The sequence below is a fragment of the Pristiophorus japonicus genome, chromosome 3 (genome assembly GCF_044704955.1).
Source record: "Pristiophorus japonicus isolate sPriJap1 chromosome 3, sPriJap1.hap1, whole genome shotgun sequence".
In the NCBI taxonomy this organism is placed as follows: Eukaryota; Metazoa; Chordata; class Chondrichthyes; family Pristiophoridae; genus Pristiophorus; species Pristiophorus japonicus.
In genome coordinates, this window is record NC_091979.1 from 49,274,103 (window position 1) to 49,299,942 (window position 25,840).

Below are 25,840 nucleotides of genomic sequence, written 5' to 3' on the forward strand. Positions count from 1 at the left end.
CAGATGAAGTATAATGTGGATAAATGTGAGGTTATCCACTTTGGTGGTAAAAACAGAGAGACAGACTATTATCTGAATGGTGACAGATTAGGAAAAGGGAAGGTGCAACGAGACCTGGGTGTCATGGTACATCAGTCATTGAAGGTGAGCATGCAGGTACAGCAGGCGGTTAAGAAAGCATATGGCATGTTGGCCTTCATAGCGAGGGGATTTGAATACAGGGGCAGGGAGGTGTTGCTACAGTTGTACAGGACCTTGGTGAGGCCACACCTGGAGTATTGTGTACAGTTTTGGTCTCCTAACTTGAGGAAGGACATTCTTGCTATTGAGGGAGTGCAGCGAAGGTTCACCAGACTGATTCCCGGGATGGCGGGACTGACCTATCAAGAAAGATTGGATCAACTGGGCTTGTATTCACTGGAGTTCAGAAGAATGAGAGGGGACCTCATAGAAACGTTTAAAATTCTGACGGGTTTAGACAGGTTAGATGCAGAAAGAATGTTCCCAATGTTGGGGAAGTCCAGAACCAGGGGTCACAGTCTGAGGATAAGGGGTAAGCCATTTAGGACCGAGATGAGGAGAAACTTCTTCACCCAGAGAGTGGTGAACCTGTGGAATTCTCTACCACAGAGTAGTTGAGGCCAATTCACTAAATATATTCAAAAGGGAGTTAGATGAAGTCCTTACTACTCGGGGGATCAAGGGTTATGGCGAGAAAGCAGGAAGGGGGTACTGAAGTTTCATGTTCAGCCATGAACTCATTGAATGGCGGTGCAGGCTAGAAGGGCTGAATGGCCTGCTCCTGCACCTATTTTTTCTATGTTTCTCTAAGAAGAAACACCTGTGAGTTGAGCTGAAAACAAAAAATAATTGCCTCTTTAAAAAGGAGAGGGATAAACCTGGTAACTACAGGCCAATCCGTCTAATGTCAGTGGTGCAAAAAATGCCGATAGAGACTCATTGCCAAGGACAAAATTACTTCTCACTTTGGAGAAGCATGGGGTAATAAAAGTCAGCTAGCACAGACTTGTTGATGGCAAATCGTGTCTGACTAACCTGATTTAGTTCTTTGGTGAAGGTTGTGCATTGGGAGGGATGTTAAGTCCCTGGAGCGGGTACAATGGAGGTTTACCAGGATGATACCATGGATATGAGTTCTGTTATGTGGAGAGAAGCTGGGATTAAGAGCATCAGGAGTCGGCCATATGGTCTCCTTGAGCTTGCTCTGCCATTTAATAAATCATTGCTGATCTTCAACCACAATTCTACTTTCCTGCCCGATCCCCTGGAGTCCAAAAATCTATCTCAGCCTTGAATAGATTCAACGATTTAGCATCCATGGCACTCTGGGGTAGAGATTTCCAAAGATTCACAATTCTGAGTGAAGAAATTTCTCCTCATCTCAGTCTTAAATGGCTGATTCCCTTATCCTGAGACTATGGCCCCTAGTTCTAGACTCTCCAGCCAGGGGAAACATCTCCCTGCATCTACCATGTCAAACCCCCTCAGAATCTTGTAGTTTCAATGAGATCACCTCTCATTCTTCTAAACTTGAGCATAGGCTCAATCTCTCCTCATAGGACAACCCTTTCATCCCAGGAATCAATCGAGTGAACATTTGTTGCAACACCTCGAAGAGAAGTATATCCTTTCTCCGATGAGACCAAAACTGTGCACAGTACTCCAGGTATGGTCTCATCAAAGCCCTGCACAATTGTAACAGGACTTCCTTCCACTTGTAATCCAACCCCCTTGCCATAAAGGTCAACATGCCATTTGCCTTCCTAATTACTTGCTATACCCGCATGTTAACTGTTTCCTGTACGAGGACACCTGAAACTCTCCGAAAGAAATCTCCCAAGTTCCCCTCCAATGCTTCTTTGAGCAGAGAAGGTTAAGGGGAGACTTAATAGAGGTATTTATAATCGTGAGGGGTTTTAATGGAGCAAATCGGGAGAAATTATTTCCTGTGGCAAGTGGGTCAGTAACCAGAGGTCATAGATTTAAAATAATTGGCAAAAGCACAAGAGGAGAAATGTCTTTGCACAGAGGGATGTTAAGATCTGGAATAACATAAGACATAAGAATTAGGAACAGGAGTAGGCCATCTAGCCCCTCGAGCCTGCTCCGCCATTCAAAAAGATCATGGCTGATCTGGCCGTGGACTCGGCTCCACTTACCCGCCCGCTCCCCATAATCCTTAATTCCCTTATTGGTTAAATATCTATCTGTGACTTGAATACATTCAATGAGCTAGCCTCAACTGCTTCCTTGGGCAGAGAATTCCACAGATTCACAATCCTCTGGGAGAAGAAATTCCTTCTCCAACTCTGTTTTAAATTGGCTCCCCTGTATTTTGAGGCTGTGCCCTAGTTCTAGTCTCCCCGACCAGTGGAAACAACCTCTCTGCCTCTATCTTGTCTATCCCTTTCATTATTTTAAATGTTTCTATAAGATCACCCCTCATCCTTCTGAACTCCAACGAGTAAAGACCTAGTCTACTCAATCCGATACCGAAGGAATTTTTACATAGAAAATAGGTCCAGGAGTAGACCATTCGGCCCTTCGAGCCTGCACCACCATTCAATATGATCATGGATGATCATGCAACTTTAGTACCCCATTTTTGCTTTCTCTCCATACCCCTTGATTCCTTTAGCTGTAAGGGCCACATCTAACTCCCTTTTGAATATATTCAATGAACTGGCATCAACAACTCCCTGCGGTAGAGAATCCCACAGGTTAAAAATTCTGAGTGAAGAAGTTTCTCCTCATCTCGGTCCTAAATGGCTGACCCCCATTATCCTTCGACTGTGTCCCCTGTTCTGGACTTCGCCAACATCGGGAACATTCTTCCTGCATTGAATCTGTGCAGTCCTGTCAGAATTTTATGTTTCTGAGATCCTCCCTCATCCTTCTAAACTCCAGTGAATAAAGGCCCAGTTGATCCAGTCTCTCCTCATATGACAGTCCAGCCATCCTGGGAATCAGTCTGGTGAACCTTCACTGCACTCCCTCAATAGCAAGAATGTCCTTCCTCAGATTAGGAGACCAAAACTGAATACAATATTCCAGGTGAGGCCTCACCAAGGCCCTGTACAGCTGCAGTAAGACCTCCCTGCTCCTATACTCAAAACCCCTAGCTATGAAGGCCAACATACCATTTGTTTTCTTCACTGCTTGCTGTACCTGTATGTCAACTTTCAATGATTGATGAACCATGACACCCAGGTCTCATTCCACCTCCCCTTTTACTAATTTGCTACCATTCAGATAATATTCTGCCTTCGTGTTTTTGCCCCCAAAATGGATAACCTCACATTTATCCACATTATACTGCATCTGCCATGCATTTACCCACTCACCTACCTGTCCAAGACAATTAGACATGTTCATGAAGAGGACTAATTTGCAGAGTTATAGAGCACCCAAAAAAACATCGACCGCCGAGTTTTCGGCGACGGTATGTCGAGCAGACTCTGGGGCCCTATGATTCTAACTCCAAAACTACAAGTGGCCGCTGCTGCTGATTTCAACCAGATCCCTGTGTGCTGTGACCCCTGTGACCAGTACAAGACACACAGTACCTGCATCAGGCTTTTGAGTCACCAGCAGAGCACCAGAAACTTGTTCCCAACTATCATTGTTCACTCCTTTTTGACAGTTACATTGTACAAATACTTGTCGATCACTCCTGCAAATAGGATAGTTGTATGAGATATATACCACATTAAATGTGGCACTCATTGTTGATGTATAAATACTGCTTTGATACTGGAATTGGTTGCATGTGTAAGTCACATTTGTGGCTAGCTACAAAAAGTGAATTTTGCACCAGTGCTTGTTGCACCTTGGTTTGCTGGTCAGAAATAATCATGGAAGTTACAGCACAGAAGGAGGCTGTTGTATATTTTAAGGGAAAATTGCCTGAATATTTATAGCGGGGGAAGATCAAGGCTTTGGGGACATGGCAGCAAGGTAGAATTCATTTTGGATTACTCTAGTAAATAGTTGGCACAGGCACAATTGGCCAAATAGCCTCCTTTTGTGCTGTAGATGTCAATGGTTCTATGGGCCATCTGTTCTGTGCTAGCTCTTCAACTGGAGCTATCAACTCAAACTCTATTTTCTTGCTCTTTCCTCTTGCCCTCTTGTATTCATCCTCATCTAATTCCTCTTGTTATATCTGTAGTATAGCATTCCATATTTTAATAACCCTCTGAAACTTTATTTTTCTTCCCCCCCCCCCCCCCACCACATTCTGCTAGTGATGATCTTGATTTGATGCCCCCATGTTACCAATTTTTGTCAATAACAATCCTTCTCTATCTATCTACCTACCTTTTTAAAAATAAAAATCCCTCCTCATTTTTGAAAACTGCCATTAAGTATCCTCTTTCTCGCCCCTATCTTCTTCGTTCAGCAAACAAAATGCTCAAAATAATTGGTATTTGATATTATAAGCTCTCATTTCAGGCATTCTAGTGAAGATGGTCACATCTTTTCTATGGACTTAATATCCTTCCTATAACTGGCTCGAACTATGCATTACTCCAACCCAATCACTGACTTGTACAAATTCCAAATCACTTTCTTGCTCTTGTATATAAAACCCAGAGGGTGCAAAATTGCCCTGTGTCTCGCTTTGGGGGGGTGGGGGGGGAGGGGAGATTCTGCACTGATGCGGAAATGCCCTTACCGCCCCTTAAAGGAAGTGAGTGCAATCTCGCGCACGCCACTTCCTTTGGGAGCGGTTACTGGGACAGTGAAGGAAGGTGAGGGCTGTTGCACACTCTGCATGGCCTCCACCAGGCAACTGGGGCAGCATGCGACCAGCACCGTCGCCATCGTTGAGCCGACCCGAGAGTCGGCAGACAAAAAGAGATGCTGGCAACAAACCAATATTATGGACTGCACAGTTCATAGAATAAGACTGATCAATGGAATGTTGGAGGAGAAGCTTTATGGGAAAGTACAGATTTAGAGCCTCTTGCATTAACCAAGCCTGGTGATGCTGCTTCAGCAACAAGCTCTAGATGCTTTTTTTAGGTAGGGAAAGGGATCGATAACATTGGTTACACCAGGGCTTCACAGTTGAGTATTCTCGAGTGAAGTTTCATCTGAGCAGAGACTATCAAATGTTAATCCATCTGATTTGGGGAAAACTGCCAGTTGAAGTGGCTCAGTAATGGGGTGAGCAAGGGACACTGAAGAGGGCAGCGTGACCTCCTCCTGTGCAGCTGTCAGCTAACCCCAAAGCAAGATTAGTAGGAATCCTGATATCTCCGTAACACTGTCCTGAGGATGTGTGAAAACTAATGTCCTTTTTTATCTGAAGAGCTTTTCTCTGCCAATGTGTGGTATTGGCAATGTTTTAATCCATTTATTGCATCAATTATCATTGGAATTTCCCTGAACTTATTTTTTAGTAAATCTGTGCTTATTGAGGACATATGTGTCACTGCTGGGCAATGCGACACTGTCACTTAGCAGCGAATGTCAGTATTAGGCACTCCTAGGTTAGTTATTAGTACAGGCCATATGAAGTACTCTCCTCTGTCCCGATATTTCTTAATGAAAGCATCTAGAGCACTACCACCCCAGTATGAGCTTTTTCACTTTCCACAAGAACTGCCCTCGTGGCCTCTCTGAGCATGCCAGTGTCAGTTGTTCAGATTTACAATTTTGTGCTATGAATCATACTTACTAGGAAGTGAATTCTGTTGCCTGAATTCTAGGTTCAACCCTTGAAGCTGATAGGGACATGAGTAGGCCATTCAGCCCCTCCAATCTGTTCCAGTGAGATAATGGCTGATCTATATCCTAACTCGATCCACCTGCCTTGGCTCCATATCCCTTAACACTCTTGGCTAGCAAAGATCTATTGAATGCAGGTTTAAAATTATTAATTGATCTAGCATCTATTGCATTTTGAGACAGTTCCACACTTCTACCACCCTGTGTGAAGAAATGTTTCCTACCTTCTCTCCTGAATGCCCTGCCTCTGACTTTAAGGTTGGCTCTGATTTTAAATTTTCTCTCTATCCTATCCATTCCTTTTCAAAATCCTAAAAACCTCAATCAAGTCGCCCCTTGATCTTCTATATTCCAGGGAGCCTCGTGTCTGGCATGTGAACAATGTGGCCTGCCCAGTGGAGCTGATCAAGTGTGGTCAGTGCTTTAATGCTGGGGATGTTGGCCTGGTCAAGGATGCTAACGTTGGTGCGTCTGTCCTCCCAGGGGATTTGTAGGATCTTGCGGAGACATCATTGGTGGTATTTCTCCAGTGACTTGAGGTATCTACTGTACATGGTTCCTGTCTCTGAGCCATATAGGAGGGCGGGTATTACTGCAACCCTGTAAACCATGGTGGATTTGAGGGCCTGGTTTTCAAAAACTTTTTTGTTCCCCTCAGGCGGCCGAAGGCTTCGCTGGCGCACTGGAGGCGGTGTTGAATCTCATTGTCGATGTCTGCTCTTGTTGATAAGAGGCTCCCGATGTATGGGAAATGGTCCACATTGTCCTGGCGGGGGGGGATGTAAATACGTTGACTATGACTTAGAGATCAGCCTCTGTGCGCAGACATTGTTGGACCTGGCCTGGAGTCAAGCCAAAGGTGGGTCGAGGAAATGTTACAAGGACGCCCTCAAAGCCTTCCTGATAATGCAACATCCCCACCGACACCTGGGAGTCACTAGCCAAAGATTGCCCTAAGTGGAGAAAGAGCATCCGGGAGGGCGCTGAGTACCTCGAGCCTCATCGTCGAGAGCATGCAGAAATCAAGCGCAGGCAGTGGAAAAAGCGAGCGGCAAACCAGTCCCACCCACCCTTTCCCTCCACGACTATCTGTCCCATCTGTGACGGGGACTGTGGTTCTCATATTGGACTGTTCAGCCACCTAAGGACTCATATATATTGAGAGTCTTCCTTGATTCTGAGGGACTGCCTATAATAATGATGATATTCCAGGGAATATAAGCCTAGTTTAATGTAATCTTAATTTAACCCTTGGAGGCTTGGTAACATTCTGGTGAATCTGCGCTGCACTCCTTCCAAGGCCGATGTATCCTTTCTAAGGTGCTGTGTCCAGAACTGTGTGTATGATACTCCAGATGTGGTCTAACCAGGGCTTTGAGTAGCTGTAGCAAAACTCCTCTTTTCTCCCCCTGCCACCCCCCTTTAGCGAGTGGAATCTTTCACCACCTTGGTCAAGTTGAGAAAGCTGCAAGATTATTGCTCCAGTCATGTCCTGATTGTTTTAGAACAGTGACGGAACTTGATTCAACTTTTAAGAATGAAATTAATTTTAACTGGTCCTATCTTATTACTATTTTGAAACCTGTGTTAATGTTGAACCCCCACAAACTCTGTTCCCTAGCCATTGACTCCATCCCTCTCCTCAACAACTTCTGTCTGAGGCTGAACCACACTGTTTGGAACCTTGGTGTCATATTTGACCCTGAAATGAGCTTTTGACCACATATCTGCAGCATAACTAAAACTGCCTATTTCCAGTTCCCTTACATCTGCCCTTGCCTCAGCTCATCTTCTGCTGAAGCCCTCATCCATGCCTTTGTTACCTCTAGACTTGGCTATTCCAACGCACTCCTGGCTGGCATCCCACATTCTACCCTACGTAAACTAGAGGTGATCCAAAACTTGGCTGCCCGTGTCCTAACTTGCACCTGATCACCCATCACCCCTGTGCTCGCTGACCTACATTGGCTTCCGGTTAAGCATCACCTCAATTTCAAAATTCTCATCCTCCTTTACAAATCCCTCCATGGCCTCGCCCCTCCCTATCTCTGCTCCCCCCTCTCCCGAGATGTCTGCGCTCCTCTACTTCTGCCCTCTTGAGCATTCCTGATTATAATTGCTCAACCATTGCTTAAGTCTTCTGTAGCTTAGGCCCCAAGCTCTGGAACTCCCTGCCTAAACCTCTCCGCTTCCTTACCTCCTTAAAACATACCTCTTTGACCAAGCTTTTGGACACCTGTGTTTAATTTCTACTTGTGCTGCTCGGTGTCAAATTTTTTTTTATCTCCGAATACTCCTGTGAAGTGCCTTGGGACATTTCCCTCTGTTAAAGGCCCTATATAAATGCAAGTTGTTGCTGTTGATTTTGAAAACTAGCATTATTGGGCATGTGGGTTTACCATTGGTGTCTTGTGAATAGGTCTCGTGCACACATGACGACTCTTGCCTGCTGATACATTTCTTCCTCATAATTCCCTGCTTCTTCCTCTTCTGCATGTATTGGTTTATTTTCAGGTCTGTTCTGTGTTCCTTTTTTCTTTTTCTTCTACTTTTCTCTTTTTTTTTTTTTCTTGTGAATTTTGTGATGAATTTGACTGTCCAGGCATCTGCATTTTTCTGTAATGACAAAGTTAGTAGTATTACAAACACCCAGAAGTTTGCAAGGAACAATTTACAAATTCTGAGATTTAGTTACATTGACCTCCATCCTTTCTGCAACTCGGGTTGAAAAATTTCTTGAATGCTATTTGGACCTAAGGTAAAATGTTTGGCAAGACTTTTCTTAACCTAGAAATTCCCAGCACTAGTGGGTTTCTCTTTCTGCTCTTGCCCAAAAATGTGTGTTTGTTTTCTGCCCTGTTTAAGCGCCGCCTCTTTTTTTCTGCCAGCAGTACTTTTCAGCTAGAAATCTTTTTGCTTGTGGTATTCTTGTTATCCAATCCAGAAATGAGGACCTTTTTTGATTTTGAAGCTTTCTGCTTCCTCGTAAGCATTGGTGACAACTTGCAACTAAATTGCTTAAGTATAAATGAGAGAAAAATTAATTGTTGGTTCTGAGAAAATATGTAAGTTTATGCAATGCTTGTTACACACAGCATGATTTTTATCTTGGTTCTCATTTGCATTGACAGGTTCATATGATATTGAGAGCACGATTCTGCCACCATCACCCTGGTAAACTATTTGGAGTAGAAGCTCAGTACAAGTAAGTGATGCTCGTTTGAATCAGCAGCATTGCATGGTGCTGCACTAACGCATGCTAGTAAGTTAACTAAACCAAGAACAGAACACTTTCTCTGAACTGAGAAACATGAGTTATTGACCGTTAACTTGTCTTTTGCCTCTGACGTGCTGTATATTTCTTGCACTTTCTGCTTTTATTTTAGATTTCCAGCACTGGCAGGCTTTTTAATCAATAAATCAGTGTCTCTTTGCTGCTTTTTGCAGAGAAGTACCTGTACCCCAAGAGCAAAACTGTTAAGATTTTTGCTTTGCATTGTCTATATGTCATAATTATCACATGAAGCTGATGTGTCAGATTTGATGAATTGTGATTTCTCGCTCGCTCTCGTGCCCCCTGCCCCCACGGTGTTCTGTCACTCTTGCTCTCCCGCTTTTTTTTTCTCTCTTGGTATTTTTGTAAGACCAAGCTGCAAGATAAAACACCCAGGACTGCTTTCTGTGCTAGACATCATTTCAAGCATGGTTAATGCAGTACTTGTGTACCTGCAATTTGTTAGGAAATAATATGTGGAGCTTTTGGATGAAAGTAACTTGTCTTTTGTTGAAAAGTTTAGGATATTTTTATACTAATTCCCACAGTAAAGTCTCCATTTATACAAGACATTGCAGCTGTATCTTGTCGCAAAAGGGAACAACAATTTTCATTTTATTATGGTGCTTTTGATGTAGAAAAATATCCTAAGGTGATGCACCTTTTCTAGTCGTTTTTTTTTCCAGCAAGTTTTTCAACTCTTCTAGGAGTTGACTCGATACTAAAGTCCCCGTCGCCCTCCAATACTTGGCTCCACCGGCATTCTTCATGTGTCAGCTCGCACAAGACCATAGGAGTAGGATATTCAGCCCCTCAAGCCTGTTCCACCATTCAGTTAGATCATGGCTGATCTGTATCTCAATCCCATATTCCTTGATGCCCTTACCTAACAAAAATCTATCGAACTCCGTCTTGAAAGTTCCAATTGTCCTTCCATCCACAACCTTTAGGCAGAGAGAATTCCAGATTTCCACTGCCCTTTGTGTGAAGTGCTTCCTGATTTCACTCCTGAATGGCATGACTCTAATTTTAAGATTATAGCCCCTTATTCTGAATTCCTACACCAGAGGAAATAGTTCCCCTCTATCCTGTCAAATCATTTTATCACTTTAAACACCTCAATCTTCCATACTTAAGGAAAAATAAGCCACATTTATGCAACCTGTTCTCCTAATTTAACTCGTAGTCCTGGTATCATTCGAGTGAATCTGTGCAGTACCTCCTCCAAGGCTGATATATCTTTCCTGAGGTTCGGTGGCCAAAAGTGACCACCACTCCAGATGGGGTCTGACCATGACTACAACTGAAGCTTCACTTTTCAATTCTAACCCGCTTGAGCTAAAGGCCAACATTCCATTAGACTTTTTGATTACTTGTTGTACCTGTGCATGAGCTTTGTGATTCGTGTAAGTGGACACCCAAATCTCTGCTCCACCACAGCTCTTAGCGCCTCTCCATTTTAAGAAAAAATTCCAATTTTTCTTTCTCTGATCCAAAGTGGATGTACTTGCACTTGAACTCTAAATGCTGTAGTTTTGCCCAGTCACTTAGTCTGTTTATGTTCCTTTTGTATCTTCCTGCTTCCATCTACACAACTTACTGTGTCTCCTAATTTAGTGTCCTCTGCAAACATTGATACAGAACTTTATCCCTTCACTTGATATTATGTGGTGAAAAGCAGAGTCCCCAGTACAGATTCTTGCGGAATATCACTTGTCAGATCCTGCCAATCAGAGAACGTTCTCTTTATCCCTACTCTGTCTCCTACTTCCTAACCAATTATCAACCCATAAGAACATATGACCCATGTCACCAAGTTGCCTCCAGTTCCATGCGCGCTCATTTTTGCTAGTAATCTTATGTGCAATCTTATCAAATGCCTTCGGAGGTCCATAAACAAAATTCATAGACACTGCTAAAAGGTCACCGACCCGAAATGTTAACTGTTTCTCTCTCCACTAATGCTGCCTGACTCTCCACTAATGCTGCCTGACCTGAGTATTTCCAGCATTTTCTGTTTTAATCCATAAACACTGCTAGTGACCTCTTCAATAAATTGAACTAGATATGTCAGACCTGTTTATAAATGCTGACTCTTTTGATCAATTCCTTCTTATCCAGGTGCTCAGTGATGCTGTCTCTTATGATGGAGTTCTGTAAATTTCCCACAATTTATGAAAATAAGGCTTGATTAAAAACTTTTGAGCAGTGTTGCTGCCTTGAAAAAGACATTTAATGTTTTGTATAATAAGTACACAATATAATCCTGAGAAATTCAGTAGCTTATAAGAAATGGAATTGCGCATTACATCCACACAAAAAGAAACCAAGTATACCATGTGATTCAAATTGAGGATACAATTAGTCGTTTCAGCATTTTCTTCGTGCATGTAAATTTGATAGGTGCTGTTTTTCAGAAATTTGATGGAGCTTCTAAAACAAACAGCTGTTCATGGGGAGAGCAACTCTGTCCTAATTGTTGGTCCCCGAGGAGCAGGAAAGACTATGGTATGAATTTCTTGTGTAACTTGCTCTGTATTGCAGGATTCTTAATGGAGCCAAATGTTATGCCCCATCTGGGGGTGGGGGGATGAAATGTTAAGAGGCCACCCTGACTGGCTGTAATAAGAAAGCATTGTAGCTTTCAGTGGCATTTTAAACTTGCTTGCTCTGAGTTTTGTCATTTTCCTGTCTTGGGCCACTGGATGGAGCACTGCATGACTTGGCAGGAAAAACATATTCTGTTCTCCAGTCTGAAGATTAAATATGTCAGCAGTGGAAATACTAAAGTGCCTGACCTACAATAAAATTATACAGTAGAACTGGAGGAGATTACAGAAATAGGGAGGGGTGAAGCCATTAAGGAATTTATAGACTAGGATGAGAATTTTAAATTAAGAATTACAAGCCAATGTAGGTCAGTGAGGACGGGGTGATGGATGAGTGGGACATGGTACGGGATAAGATATGGGAAGCCAAGTTTTAGATTAGCAAATGTTTATGCAGGGTAGAGGATGTGAGGCTGCAAGGGAAAGCATTGGAATAGTCTGGAGGTGAATGTCACAGATGAGTATTTCAGCAGCAGATGGGTTGAGGCTTAAGATGCTCCTTAAAACCTACCTCTTGATCATTTGCCCTAAAATCACCTTATTTGGCTTGGAGTCAAATTTTGTTTGATAACACCCCTATGAAGATGTGGAATGTTTTACTAAAGGCACTATAGAAATGCAAGTTGTTGTTTCACCTGAGACAGTGACTGGTGGGAGGAATGTTGGTGGCAAAAGTTTTTTGCAGGGCCTGAAGTCTATGGCTTTGGTCTTTCCACTAGTTAGCTGGAGTAAATTGTGGCCTGTGTAGGTTTGTACCTCCTGCCAACAGTAAGAACATAAGAACAATAGGAACAGGAGTAGGCCATACGGCCCCTTGAGCCTGCTCTGCCATTCAATAAGATCATGGCCGATCTGATCATGGACTCAGCGTCACTTCCCTGCCCACTCCCCATAACCCCTTATCCCCTTATAGAAACATAGAAAATAGGTGCAGGAGCAGGCCATTCAGCCCTTCTAGCCTGCACCGCCATTCAATGAGTTCATGGCTGAACATGAAACTTCAGTACCCCCTTCCTGCTTTCACGCCATACCCCTTGATCCCCTGAGTAGTAAGGACTTCATCTAACTCCCTTTTTTGAATATATTTAGTAAATTGGCCTCAACTACTCTCTGTGGTAGAGAATTCCACAGGTTCACCACTCTCTGGGTGAAGAAGTTTCTCCTCATCTCGGTCCTAAATGGCTTACCCCTTATCCTCAGACTGTGACCCCTGGTTCTGGACTTCCCCAACATTGGGAACATTTTTCCTGCATCCAACCTGTCTAAACCCGTCAGAATTTTAAACGTTTCTATGAGGTCCCCTCTCATTCTTCTGAACTCCAGTGAATACAAGCCCAGTTGATCCAGTCTTTCTTGATAGGTCAGTCCCGCCATCCCGGGAATCAGTCTGGTGAATCTTCGCTGCACTCCCTCAATAGCAAGAATGTCCTTCCTCAAGTTAGGAGACCAAAACTGTACACAATACTCCAGGTGTGACCTCACCAAGGCCCTGTACAACTGTAGCAACACCTCCCTGCCCCTGTATTCAAATCCCCTCACTATGAAGGCCAACATGCCATTTGCTTTCTTAACCGCCTGCTGTACCTGCATGCTAACCTTCAATGACTGATGTACCATGACACCCAGGTCTCGTTGCATCTTCCCTTTTCCTAATCTGTCACCATTCAGATAATAGTCTGTCTCTCTGTTTTTACCACCAAAGTGGATAACCTCACATTTATCCACATTATACTTCATCTGCCATGCATTTGCCCACTCGCCTAACCTATCCAAGTCACTCTGCAGCCTAATAGCATCCTCCTCGCAGCTCACACTGCCACCCAACTTAGTGTCATCCGCAAATTTGGAGATACTGCATTTAATCCCCTCGTCTAAATCATTAATGTACAATGTAAACAGCTGGGGCCCCAGCACAGAACCTTGCGGCACCCCACTAGTCACTGCCTGCCATTCTGAAAAGTACCCGTTTACTCCTACTCTTTGCTTCCTGTCTGACAACCAGTTCTCAATCCACGTCAGCACACTACCCCCAATCCCATGTGCTTTAACTTTGCACATTAATCTCTTGTGTGGGACCTTGTCGAAAGCCTTCTGAAAGTCCAAATATACCACATCAACTGGTTTTCCTTTGTCCACTTTACTGGAAACATCCTCAAAAAATTCCAGAAGATTTGTCAAGCATGATTTCCCTTTCACAAATCCATGCTGACTTGGACCTATCATGTCACCATTTTCCAGATGCACTGCTATGACATCCTTGATAATTGATTCCATCATTTTACCCACTACTGAGGTCAGGCTGACCGGTCTATAATTCCCTGTTTTCTCTCTCCCTCCTTTTTTAAAAAGTGGGGTTACATTGGCTACCCTCCACTCCATAGGAACTGATCCAGAGTCAATGGAATGTTGGAAAATGACTGTCAATGCATCCGCTATTTCCAAGGCCACCTCCTTAAGTACTCTGGGATGCAGTCCATCAGGCCCTGGGGATTTATCGGCCTTCAATCCCATCAATTTCCCCAACACAATTTCCCGACTAATAAAGATTTCCCTCAGTTCCCCCTCCTTACTAGACCCTCTGACCCCTTTTATTGCTCAAGAAACTGTATTTCTGTCTTAAATTTATCAATGTCCCAGCTTCCACAGCTCTGAGACAGCAAATTCCACAGATTTACAACCCTCTGAAGAAATTGCTCCTCATCTCTGTTTTAAATGGGCAGCCCCTTATTCTAAGATCATGCCCTCTAGTTCTAGTCTTCCCCCATCAGTGGAAACATCCTCTCTGCATCCACCTTGTCAAGCCCCCTCAATCTTGTATGTTTCGATAAGATCACCTCTCGTTCTTCTGAACTCCAATGAGTAGAGGCCCAACCTACATCATCATTCCAAAAGGATAAAGGGTGTTAAAAAAACAAGCTTCGTGTCTTAATGCAAGGAGTATCCGTAATAAGGTGGATGAATTAACAGTGCAAATAGATGTTAACAGATATGATGTGATTGGGATTACAGAGATGTGGCTCCAGGATGATCGGGGCTGGGAACTCAACATCCATGGGTATTCAACATTCAGGAAGGATAGAATAAAAGGAAAAGGAGGAGGGGTAGCATTGCTGGTTAGAGGAGATTAATGCAATAGTTAGGAAGGACATTAGCTTGGATGATGTGGAATCTATATGGGTAGAGCTGCAGAACACCAAAGGGCAAAAAAAATGTTAGTGGGAGTTGTGTACAGACCTCCAAACAGTAGTAATGATGTTGGGGAGGGCATCAAACATGAAATTAGGGATGCATGCAATAAAGGTGCAGCAGTCATCATGGGTGACTTTAATATGCATATAGATTGGGCTAACCAAACTGGAAGCAATATGGTGGAGGAGGATTTCCTGGAGTGCATAAGGGATGGTTTTCTAGATCAATATGTCGAGGAACCAACTAGTGGGGAGGCCATCTTAGACTGGGTGTTGTGTAATGAGAGAGGATTAATTTGCAATCTCGTTGTGTGAGGCCCCTTGGGGAAGAGTGACCATAATATGGTGGAATTCTGCATTAGGATGGAGAATGAAACAGTTAATTCAGAGACCATGGTCCAGAACTTAAAGAAGGGTAACTTTGGAGGTATGAGGTGTGAATTGGCTAGGATAGATTGGCAAATGATACTTAAGGAGTTGACAGTGGATGGGCAATGGCAGACATTTAGAGACTGCATGGATGAACTACAACACTTGTACTCCCTGTCTGGTGTAAAAATAAAAAAAGGGAAGGTGGCTATCAAGGGAAATTAGGGATAGTATTAAAGCCAAGGAAGTGGCATACAAATTGGCCAGAAATAGCAGCAACCCCGGGGACTGGGAGAAATTTAGAACTCAGCAGAGGAGGGCAAAGGGTTTGATTAGGGCAGGGAAAATGGAGTACGAGAGGAAGCTTGCAGGGAACATTAAGACTGACTGTAAAAGCTTCTATAGATATGTAAAGAGAAAAAGGTAGTAAAGACAAACGTAGGTCCCCTGCAGTCAGAAACAGGGGAAGTCATAACTGGGAACAAAGAAATGGCAGACCAATTGAACAAGTACTTTGGTTCAGTATTCACCTAAGGAGGACACAAATAACCTTCTGGATATAAATGGGTCAGAGTCTAGTAGGAAGGAGGAACTGAGGGAAATCCTTATTGGTCAAGAAATTGTGTTGGGGAAATTGATGGGATTGAAGGCCGATAAATCCCCAGGGCCTGATGGTCTGCATCCCAGAGTACTTAAGGAGGTGGCCTTGGAAATAGCTGATGCATTGACAGTCATTATCCAACATCCATAGACTCTGGATCAGTTCCTATGGAGTGGAGGGTAGCCAATGTAACCCCACTTTTTTAAACCAGGAGGGAGAGAGAAAACAGGGAATTATAGACTGGTCAGCCTGACATCGGTAGTGGGTAAAATGATTAAATCAATTATTAAGGATGTCATAGCAGCGCATTTGGAAAGAGATGACATGATGGGTCCAAGTCAGCATGGATTTGTGAAAGGGAAATCCTGCTTGACAAATCTTCTGGAATTTTTTGAGGATCTTCCCAGTCGAGTGGACAAGGGAGAGCCGGTTGATGTGGTGTATTTGGACTTTCAGAAGGCTTTCGACAAGGTTCCACACAAGAGATAAGGTGCAAAGTTAAAGCACATGGGATTGGGGGTAGTGTGCTGACGTGGATTGAGAACTGGTTGTCAGACAGGAAGCAAAGAGTAGGAGTAAATGGGTACTTTTCAGAATGGCAGGCAGTGATTAGTGGGGTACCGCAAGGTTCTGTGCTGGGGCCCCAGCTGTTTACATTGTACATTAATGATTTAGACGAGGGGATTAAATGTAGTATCTTCAAATTTGCGGATAACACTAAGTTGGGTGGCAGTGTGAGCTGCGGGGAGGATGCTATGAGGCTGCAGTGACTTGGATAGGTTAGGTGCGTGGGCAAATGCATGGCAGATGAAGTATAATGTGGATAAATGTGAGGTTATCCACTTTGGTGGTAAAAACGGAGAGACAGACTATTATCTGAATGGTGACTGATTAGGAAAAGGGGAGGTGCAATGAGACCTGGGTGTCATGGTACATCAGTCATTTGAAGGTTGGCATTCAGTTACAGCAGGCGGTTAAGAAAGCAAATGGCATGTTGGCCTTCATAGCGAGGGGATTTGAGTACAGGGGCAGGAGGTGTTACTACAGTTGTACAGGGCCTTGGTGAGGCCACACCTGGAGTATTGTGTACAGTTTTGGTCTCCTAACTTGAGGAAGGACATTCTTGCTATTGAGGGAGTGCAGCGAAGGTTCACCAGACTGATTCCCGGGATGGTGGGACTGACGTATCAAGAAAGACTGGATCAACTGGGCTTGTATTCACTGGAGTTCAGAAGAATGAGGGGACCTCATAGAAACGTTTAAAATTCTGACAGGTTTAGACAGGTTAGATGCAGGAAGAATGTTCCCAATGTTGGGGAAGTCCAGAACCAGGGGACACAGTCTAAGGATAAGGGGTAAGCCATTTAGGACCGAGATGAGGAGAAACTTTTTCACCCAGAGAGTGGTGAACCTGTGGAATTCTCTACCACAGGAAGTTGTTGAGGCCAAATCACTAAATATATTCAAAAAGGAGTTAGATGTAATCCTTACTACTAGGGATCAAGGGGTATGCCAAGAAAGCAGGAATGGGGTACTGAAGTTGCATTTTCAGCCATGAACTCATTGAATGGCGGTGCAGGCTCACAGGGCCGAATGGCCTACTCCTGCACCTATTTTCTATGTTTCTATAAGTCAACCCTCATCCCAGGAATCAACCTAGTGAACCTTCTCTAAACTGCCTCCTAAGCATGTATATCCTTTTGTAAATATGGAAACCAAAACTGCATGCACTATTTCAGGTGGGGCCTCACCAATACCTTGTATAGCTGTAGCAAGACTTCCCTGCTTTTCTACTCCATCCCCCTTTGCAAAAAAGGCCAAGATACCATTGGCCTTTTTGATCACTTGCTGTACCTGCATTCTATCTGTTATGTCTTAAATAAAGAATCTGACCAGATTCTGTAAGCTCAAAGTAATGTGTGACCGTAGTCCTTTATTACCCATCTTCAGCCTGTGAAGCCTCCTTATGTACAGATGCTTCTAAGGGATTGTGGGATCCCTTGGGACTCCAGGGGATGAGCCCTCTGGTGGTTAAACAAGATATTTAGAGATTTACAGATATAACACTATCCTTTTGTTTCATGCACAAGTACCCGCAGGTGCTGCTGCAATTTTCTCCATTTAAATAATAACTTGCTCTTTGGGGGTTTTTTTCTGGCAAAGTGCACGATCTCACACTTTCCAACATTTATACTCCATCTGCTAAATTTTTGCCCACTCACTTAGCCTGTTTATGTCCGTTTGCAGATTTTGTGTCCTCCTCACACATTGCTTTTCCTCCCATCTTTGTATTGTCGGCAAACTTGGCTGCATTACACTGTCCCTTCTTTCAAGTCATTAATATAGATTGTAAATAGTTGGGGTCCCAGCACTGATCCCTGCGGCACCCCACTAGTTACTGATTGCCAACCAGAGAATGAACCATTTATCCCAACTCTTTTTTTTTTTTTTATTTCTGTTAGTTAGCCAATCCTCTATCCATGCTAATATATTGCCCCCACAACCCCGTGGACTTTTATCTTGTGCAGTAACCTTTTATGCGGCACCTTGTCAAATGCCTTCTGGAAGTCCAAATACACCACATCCACTGGTTCCCCTTTATCCACCCTGTTCGTCACATCCTCAAATAATTCCAGCAAATTTGTCAAACATGACTTCCCCTTCATAAATACATGCTGACTCTGCCTGATGAATTTTGCTTATCCAAATGTCCTGCTATTGCTTCTTTAATAATTGACTCCAACATTTTCCCAATCTCAGATGTTGGGCTAATTGGTCTATAATTTCCTGCTTTTTGTCTGCCTCCTTTTTTGAATAGGGCGTTGCATTTGCAGTTTTCTAATCTGCTTGGACCTCCCCAGAATCCAGGGAATTTTGGTAAATTACAATCAGTACATCCACAATCCCTGCCGCTACTTCTCAAGACCCTAGGATGCAAGCCATCAGGTCCAGGGGATTTATGTGCCTTTAGTCCCATTATCTTATTGCGTACTGCCTCCTTAGTGATTGTGATTGTGTTACATTTCCCCCCCTGCCCTATAGCCCCTTGACTATCCACTGTTGGAGTATTGTTGGTATCCTCTACCGTAAAGACTGATGCACAATATTTGTTCAGAGTTTCTGCCATCTCCATGTTCCCTATTAGTAGTTCCCTGGTCTCGTCCTCTTGGGGACCAACATTTACTTTAGCCAATTTCCCTTTTTTTTTCACCTTTTTTTTTATATACCTATGGAAACTCTTGCTATCTGTTTATATTTTGTGTTAGTTTATTTTCATAATCTATCTTCCCTTAATCAATTTTTTTTTTAGTTGTTTGCTGGCTTTTAAAAGCTTCCCAGTCTTCTGTCCTCCTGGTGGTTTTAGCCACTTTGTATGCCCTTGTTTTTAATTGGATATTGTCCTTTATTTCTTTAGTTAGCCACGGATGGCTATCTTTTCACTTGCACCCTTTCCTCCTCACTAGAATATATTTTTCTTGAGTTGTGAAATATTTCCTTAAATGTATACCATTGTTGGGGATTCTCTGACTACAATGGGTAGATAAGATTGGAACCAAGTGAGAGTAGTCCCACGGAGCTGGACAACAGACAAAAGGCATTCGAGGAGGATGACGTGGTCAACGATGCCAACGACTGCAGAGAAGTAATAATGCACCACAGTCATGGGATATCATTTGCAAATTTGGTGTTGACGCAGGAACCTGCTTGGAGCAATTCAAACAGGTAGTTGTGGGAAAGATGGGCACAGATTTGGGAGACAATAGGTTCAAGGACTTTGGAGTTGGGGCTGTAATGTGCAAGGATAGGTGAGTTGATGGTCGTTTTTTTTGGAAGAGTTTGTGTTTGTGGTTTCGAAAGGGAACAGGACAGTCCCTGAGAAGGGGCGACAGGAGGGAGGAAAGGGGCGTGGGGGGGGGGGGGGAGGAGAAAGAATGTCTGCTAGTTTGGGTGGTCTGAGCAGGTTAGTGGGAATGGGGTTAAATGAGCAGGAAGGTGGGTCTTGTGGACAAGCTGAGCTTGGGGAGGGCAATATGAGGAGATGGGAGAGAGTACAGATAGCGAAGCACATTCCGCGCTAGTGTGAGAGCCTCTGGAAAGGGTAAGGCACAGTGGAGCTAAGCATAAGAGGCAGCTGAACGGGTGGTCTCTAGTTTGGTCCACGATATCCTTGAACTTGTTGAAGGTGGAGGGAACAGGGAGAGAGATTTAAATGGACCGTTGGTAATGGAGAAAAGAAGCCAGGGATAACATTTGCTCTTCAAATTGATCCTGGAGTTGTTGGGTGGTTTTGGCAGAGGAGTGACGTCAAAGAACACTTGATCTGGTGACAGTCACTGTAATCAACATTGTCACTTGTCCGCTTTAACTTTAGTGATTGATAGAGTTCTGATTTTAATTCAAAGACATGAAATTGCCCCAACTGTAATGAGAGCATTATTGATATGGGTGAACTTGAGGCATGAAAAGAGGAAAAAGTTTCTTGGGGCAATTTCAATAATCGAGGAATGTCTAACCGCTGGAGGCTGCAATGAAAATTTTTTTAAAAAACTTTTCTGGAGGTGCAGGAGTGGCGACCATTGTTGGCCCCCACTCATCCCTCTTCCTCTACAGATTGCTGCCTCACTCCCTCCCAGTCATTTCACTACCTCTCCCAGGACCTACCTGACATTAAAATCCTTTTCGCTGCCTGGCGATGCCCAGCAGTTTTCTGCAGCTCGTCCGTCTTGAGGAAATGAGGCCTACTCTTTCCAGTGCAGTGATTGTTCCCTCCAACCAGTTCATGCCGCCACGATCCAATTTCTAGGCCATAGAATGGTTACAACACGGAGGAAGGCCATTCGGCCCATCGAGCCTATGCCATGGCGCCAGTTGCGTTTTTACAGAAATCCATGAAGACCACCTTTCACCAGGTTCGGAAGGAAAAAACATGGAGTAGTTGGAAATTATTTTGTTTGTGGAAAAAGATGTGGGGAGTTTAAGAATATCATGGCGTTAGGTAGCTGACTACCATCACCCTCCCTGCCACCTGCCCACCCCCTCAACCATCACTGTCGGGAACAAGACAGAAAGCTGCTGGGGAGCCACAGTGCTCTGGTAAATGGCAAGATTGATGGGACTGTGCAGGCATCAGAATAGCAGCTGCAGACTTGGACTGTGATAATTGTCATGGTATCCTTGTAAAGTGCAGACAGTCAGATAGAAGCTTCCTTGCCTTCAATGTCTCCTTAATCAGATTCTTAGTTTGTGCCCTCTCTTCCTGCAGATGCATAGTAGGAACAAGGGACACTGGATGATGAAAGGGAGGGCTGAAATCTCTTCTGGTAGACTGATGATGAAAAGAAGGAGAATTATGAGGACCAGACAGGTTGAGACCCTGGAGCAAGTGGCCGCTCCCTTGATGTTACCCCCTGCATTGGTTACTTTCTCACTCATGCAGCAATTGTAAGTGAGGATATGGCATTAGGTGATTCACAGCATAAGGGAGCTGCAAGGTGGGGGAAGTGGGTAATGTTGCAACTTTGAAGCAGAGGCTTCTGAGTTGTAGGATCCAGAACATATGGGTATCCAACTGAAGGACAGGGTACAACAACTGTGTGTCAGACTCTGAGAATAACTGACAAATATAACTTAAGAGCCTTTTGTTTTCAGGATTTTTCTCCGTGGAGTGTCTGGCAGCTTCATTGACATCTGCACCAGTCTCCTAGTTCAGAGATGGCCTGGAACCAGTGGATACCTCCTCTTTCTCAAAAGCACAGACTGCAGCCCTGGTGGCTGTGGGGACGGCAGATTAAACAAATTTAGCCCATCCCCTCAGGGCAAGTAACATGTATGATGTTGCCAGGCTGCCCAGGCAATAACTTGATAGAGAGGCAGCCCGCAGCAAGTCCAAGGCACTGAGAGGAAGTCTGCCTCGGTCTCCTGAGCCTTTTGCACCAAAAGTAGCCAGTAACCCCTTGTAATGGTGGCCTTCAGGTTACGTCTCCGAAGCATTAACATTCGGAAAAAGCCACATTTAGGCACCCAAAGGAAAGTGACAAAAGAGTGACACTGAGGAAACTGTTGCAATAAATGAAAAGGTGCACTTATTCTTACAATTTATTAAGTACAACTTGGGGCTAAAGTGAATTTGGGACTCCAACCATATGTAATCTTCTTTAGATTTTGTAACCTCATTAAGAACATCAGAAATTGGAGCAGGATTAGGCCATACAGCCCATCGATCTTGCTCTACAATTCAGAAAAACATGACTGAATTACATCATCAACTCCACTTTCCTGCCCAATCCCCATATCCCTTGGTGGCCAAAAATCGAGCGATCTCAGATTTATATGCTCATCGACTAAGCATTCTCAGCTCTCTGGGTTAGAGAATTCCAAAAATTCACAACTCCTTGAGTGAAGAAAGTTCTCCTCCTCCTCCCTCCTCCTCCTCCTCCGTCCTAAATGGTCATCTCCTTATCCTGGGACTATGACCCCTAGTTGTAGACTCTCCAGCCAGGGGGAAAAACCTCGCCACATCTACCTTGTCAATCCCTCTAAGAATTTTATACGTTTCAATGAGATTACCTCTTCTAAACTCCAAAGAATATAGTCCCATTCCACTTAATCTTTCTCCATAGGATAGCCCTCTCATCCCTTGAATCAATCTAGTGAATCTTTGTTGCGCTCCCTCTAAGGCAAGTGTATACTTCCTTGGGTAAGGAGACCCAAACTGTACTTCTGGTGTGGTCTCTCCAAAACTCTATAAATTTGCAATGAAACTTTCTTACTCTTCGAAATATAGAAATTTACAGTGCAGAAGGAGGCCATTTCGGCCCATCGCGTCTGCGCCGGCTGACAAAGAGCCGCACGGCCCTTGATCAGCAGCCCTCAAAGTTACATATAAATCTATGAACGATGACGGAAAGGCAAAGAGCACCCAGCCCAACCAGTCCGCCTCACAACTGCAACACCCCTTGTACTGAAACATTCTAAACTCCACCCCAGTTGGAGCCATGTGATCTCCTGGGAGAGGCAAAAACCAGATTTAAAAACCCAGGCCAATGTAGGGAGAAAAAAATTAGGAAAATTCCTCTCCAGGAGATCACTCTGGCCGTATTCTATTCCCTGTAGTACTTAACATTATATCTGCACCGTCCAACAAAAGGTGATCCAGCCCACACCGATATGTGCGTGCTCGGTCTGTGCAGCAGCGCTGGTCTCCGGTTAGTCTTGGATAACCCTTGCCACTGGACCAAGACCTAACTCTGTCGAGCCTGTGTGGTGGCTGGTGCGCAACGGCCACCACACGTTTAAAAAAAATCCAAGCACCGGCATCTTCCACCGTTCAACATGTAGTTCTGGATCTGGAATATTAGGTCCTTCATTGAAACACCTGTGAACTCATCCCTTTTTGGTGTGAAGCAAGTCATCCTCGCTTCGAGGGACTGCCTATGATGATGATGATGATGATGATCCAGTCTAATCCCAATTACCAGCTCTAGGTCCGTAACCCTGCAGGTTACTGCACTTTTAAGTGCCCATCCAATCATCTCTTAAAAGTGGTGAGGGTTTCTGCATCCACCATTCTTCCAGGCAACGAGTTCCAGATCCCCACAACCCTCTGTAAAGAAGGCCCCCCCCCCCCCCCAAATCTTCTCTAAACCTTCCACCACCCACCTTAAAACTATGCCCCCTTGTAATAGACCCCTCCACCAATGGAAATAGGCCCTTACTATCCATATGTCCAGGCCCCTCTATTTTGTACACCTAAATGAGGTCTCCTCTCAACCTTCTCTGTTCCAATGGGAACAAACCCAGCCTATCCAAACTGTCCTCATATCTAAGATTCTCCATTCTAGGCAGCCTCCTAGTAACTCTACTCTGCACCCTCCTCTAGTGCAATCACATCCTTCCTATAATACAGCGACCAGAACTGCACACCGTACTCCAGCTGTGGGCTAACCAAAGTATTATACAATTTAAGCATAATCTCCCTGCTCTTATATTCCATGCCTCAGCCAATAAAGTCAAGCATTCTGTATGCCTTCCTAACCACCTTATCCATCTGGCCTGCTACTTTTTGGGGATCTGTAGACAAGCACTCCAAGGTCCCTTTGTTCATTTACACTATTAAGTGGCCTACTGCTTAATATGTATACCCTTTCCTTATTAGCCCTCCCAAAGTGCATCACCTCACACTTCTCTGAATTAAATTCCATTTGCCACTGCTCTGCCCACCTGATCAGTAGATTGATATCCTCCTGCAGCCCATGACTTTTCTTGTCATTATCAACCACACAGCCAATTTTAGTATCGTTTGCAAACTTCTTAATCATACTCCCTATATTCAAATCTAAATCGTTGATGTATACCACAAAAAGCAAGGGACCCAGTACTGAGCCCCTCACTGGACACATCCTTCTAGTCGCAAAAACATTCATCAATCATTACCCTTTGCTTCCTACCTCCAAGCCAATTTTGGATCCAACTTGACACTTTGCCCTGTATCCCATGGGCTTTAACCTTCATGACCAGTTGACCATGGGAGACCTTATCAAAAACCTTGCTAATGTCCATGTATACTACATTCATCGACCCTCTTGGTTACCTCAAAAACTTCAATCAGGTTAGTCAAACACTATCTTTGCTTAACAAATCTGTGCTGACTGTCCCTAATCAATCCTTGCCTTTCCAAATGTTTTTCAGGATTTTTTCCAATTTTCCCACCACTGAGGTTAGGCTGACAGGCCTGTAATTACTCGGCCTATCCCTTTCTCCCTTAAACATTAGCAGTCCTCCAATCCTCTGGCACCATGCCCAGATCCAAAGAGGACTGAAAAATGATGGTCAAGGCCTCTGCTATTTCCTCTTGCTTTGCTCAGCAGCCTGGGATGCATTTCATCCAGGCCTGGGGACTTAGCAATTTGTAAAGCTGCTAAACCCCTTAAAATTTCCCCCCTCACTATATTTATTCATTTCATCCAGAATATCTCACTCCTCCTTGATAGTATCTGCATTGCTCCTTTCCTTTGTGCAAACAGATGCAAAGCAATTGTTAAGAACCCTACCAACATCTTCTGCCCCCACACAAAGATTACCCTTATGGTCTCTAATAGACCCTACCCTTTCTTTAGTTGCACTCTTACTCTTAATATATTTATAGAACATCTTGGGGGTTTTCCTTCATTTTATGGCCAAGAATTTCTTGTGCTCTCTTAGTATTCCTAATATCCTCTTTAATTTTGCCTCTTTCTATATTCCTCAAGATTCTATAGTATTTAGCTGTTGGTATATGACAAGTGTCCCTTTTTTTTCTTAATCCTCCCCTGTAAGTCCCTAGTCATCCAGGGGGCTCTAGAATTATTTTTTCCAGCCTTTTTCTTTAAGGGTGCATGTTTGGCCTGAGCCTTCTGGATCTCTTCCTTGAATGCCTCCCATTGTTCTGACACACACACATGACCTGGAAGAGGGGACAGTGTAGTGTAACAAAATTTGCAGATGACACAAAGATTAGTGGGAAAGTGGGTTGTGTAGAGGGCACAGGCTGCAGAGATGTGGATAGGTTAAGCGAATGGGCTAAGGTTTGGCAGATGGAATACAAGGGGGAGGAGGACATTACTACCCCACAGCTCCTGGACCTCACAGCTGTTGTCAATCCGACCCATATGGCCTCAGTCGCTGATCCCTCCTCACTGCTGCAATAGTTTATTTAATCAGTACCGCAACCCCCCTTTTGTCACCCCCCCCCCCCCCCTCTCTATCTTGTCTAAGAATCCTATAGCCAGGAATATTGATCTGCCAAACCTGCCCCTCTTTCAGCCATGTTTCTGTAATGGCTATAATGTCATACTCCAAGTGTCTACCTGTGCTCTTAGCTCATCTGCCTTATTCGCTATACTCCTTGCATTAAAGCATATACCATTCAGCAGTTGTACTCCAACCTCCTTGCAATAAAGGCTAGCAACATTTGCCTTCCTAAATGCTTGCTGTACCTGCATGTTTTAACTTTTGGTGATCCCCAAATCCCTTAATATGCCCAATTACTTAACTGGTTTATATC

The 25,840-nt window shown here is 44.0% G+C and overlaps 1 protein-coding gene across 4 annotated transcripts in view; it reads left to right on the top strand.

The window, feature by feature from the left end:
• Positions 1 to 25,840, top strand: part of orc4 (origin recognition complex, subunit 4) — a 109,504-nt gene that overhangs the window by 11,624 nt on the left and 72,040 nt on the right. For 2 of the 4 annotated variants that reach the window (XM_070875348.1, XM_070875349.1), the window contains 2 exons: positions 8,889 to 8,962; positions 11,449 to 11,539. In XM_070875348.1, coding sequence (XP_070731449.1) covers positions 8,889 to 8,962; positions 11,449 to 11,539 — 165 coding nt within the window. Of the gene's footprint in view, positions 1 to 6,419; positions 6,617 to 8,888; positions 8,963 to 11,448; positions 11,540 to 25,840 lie in introns of those variants that run through there. The other 2 variants (XM_070875350.1, XM_070875351.1) reach the window with 2 other exon arrangements.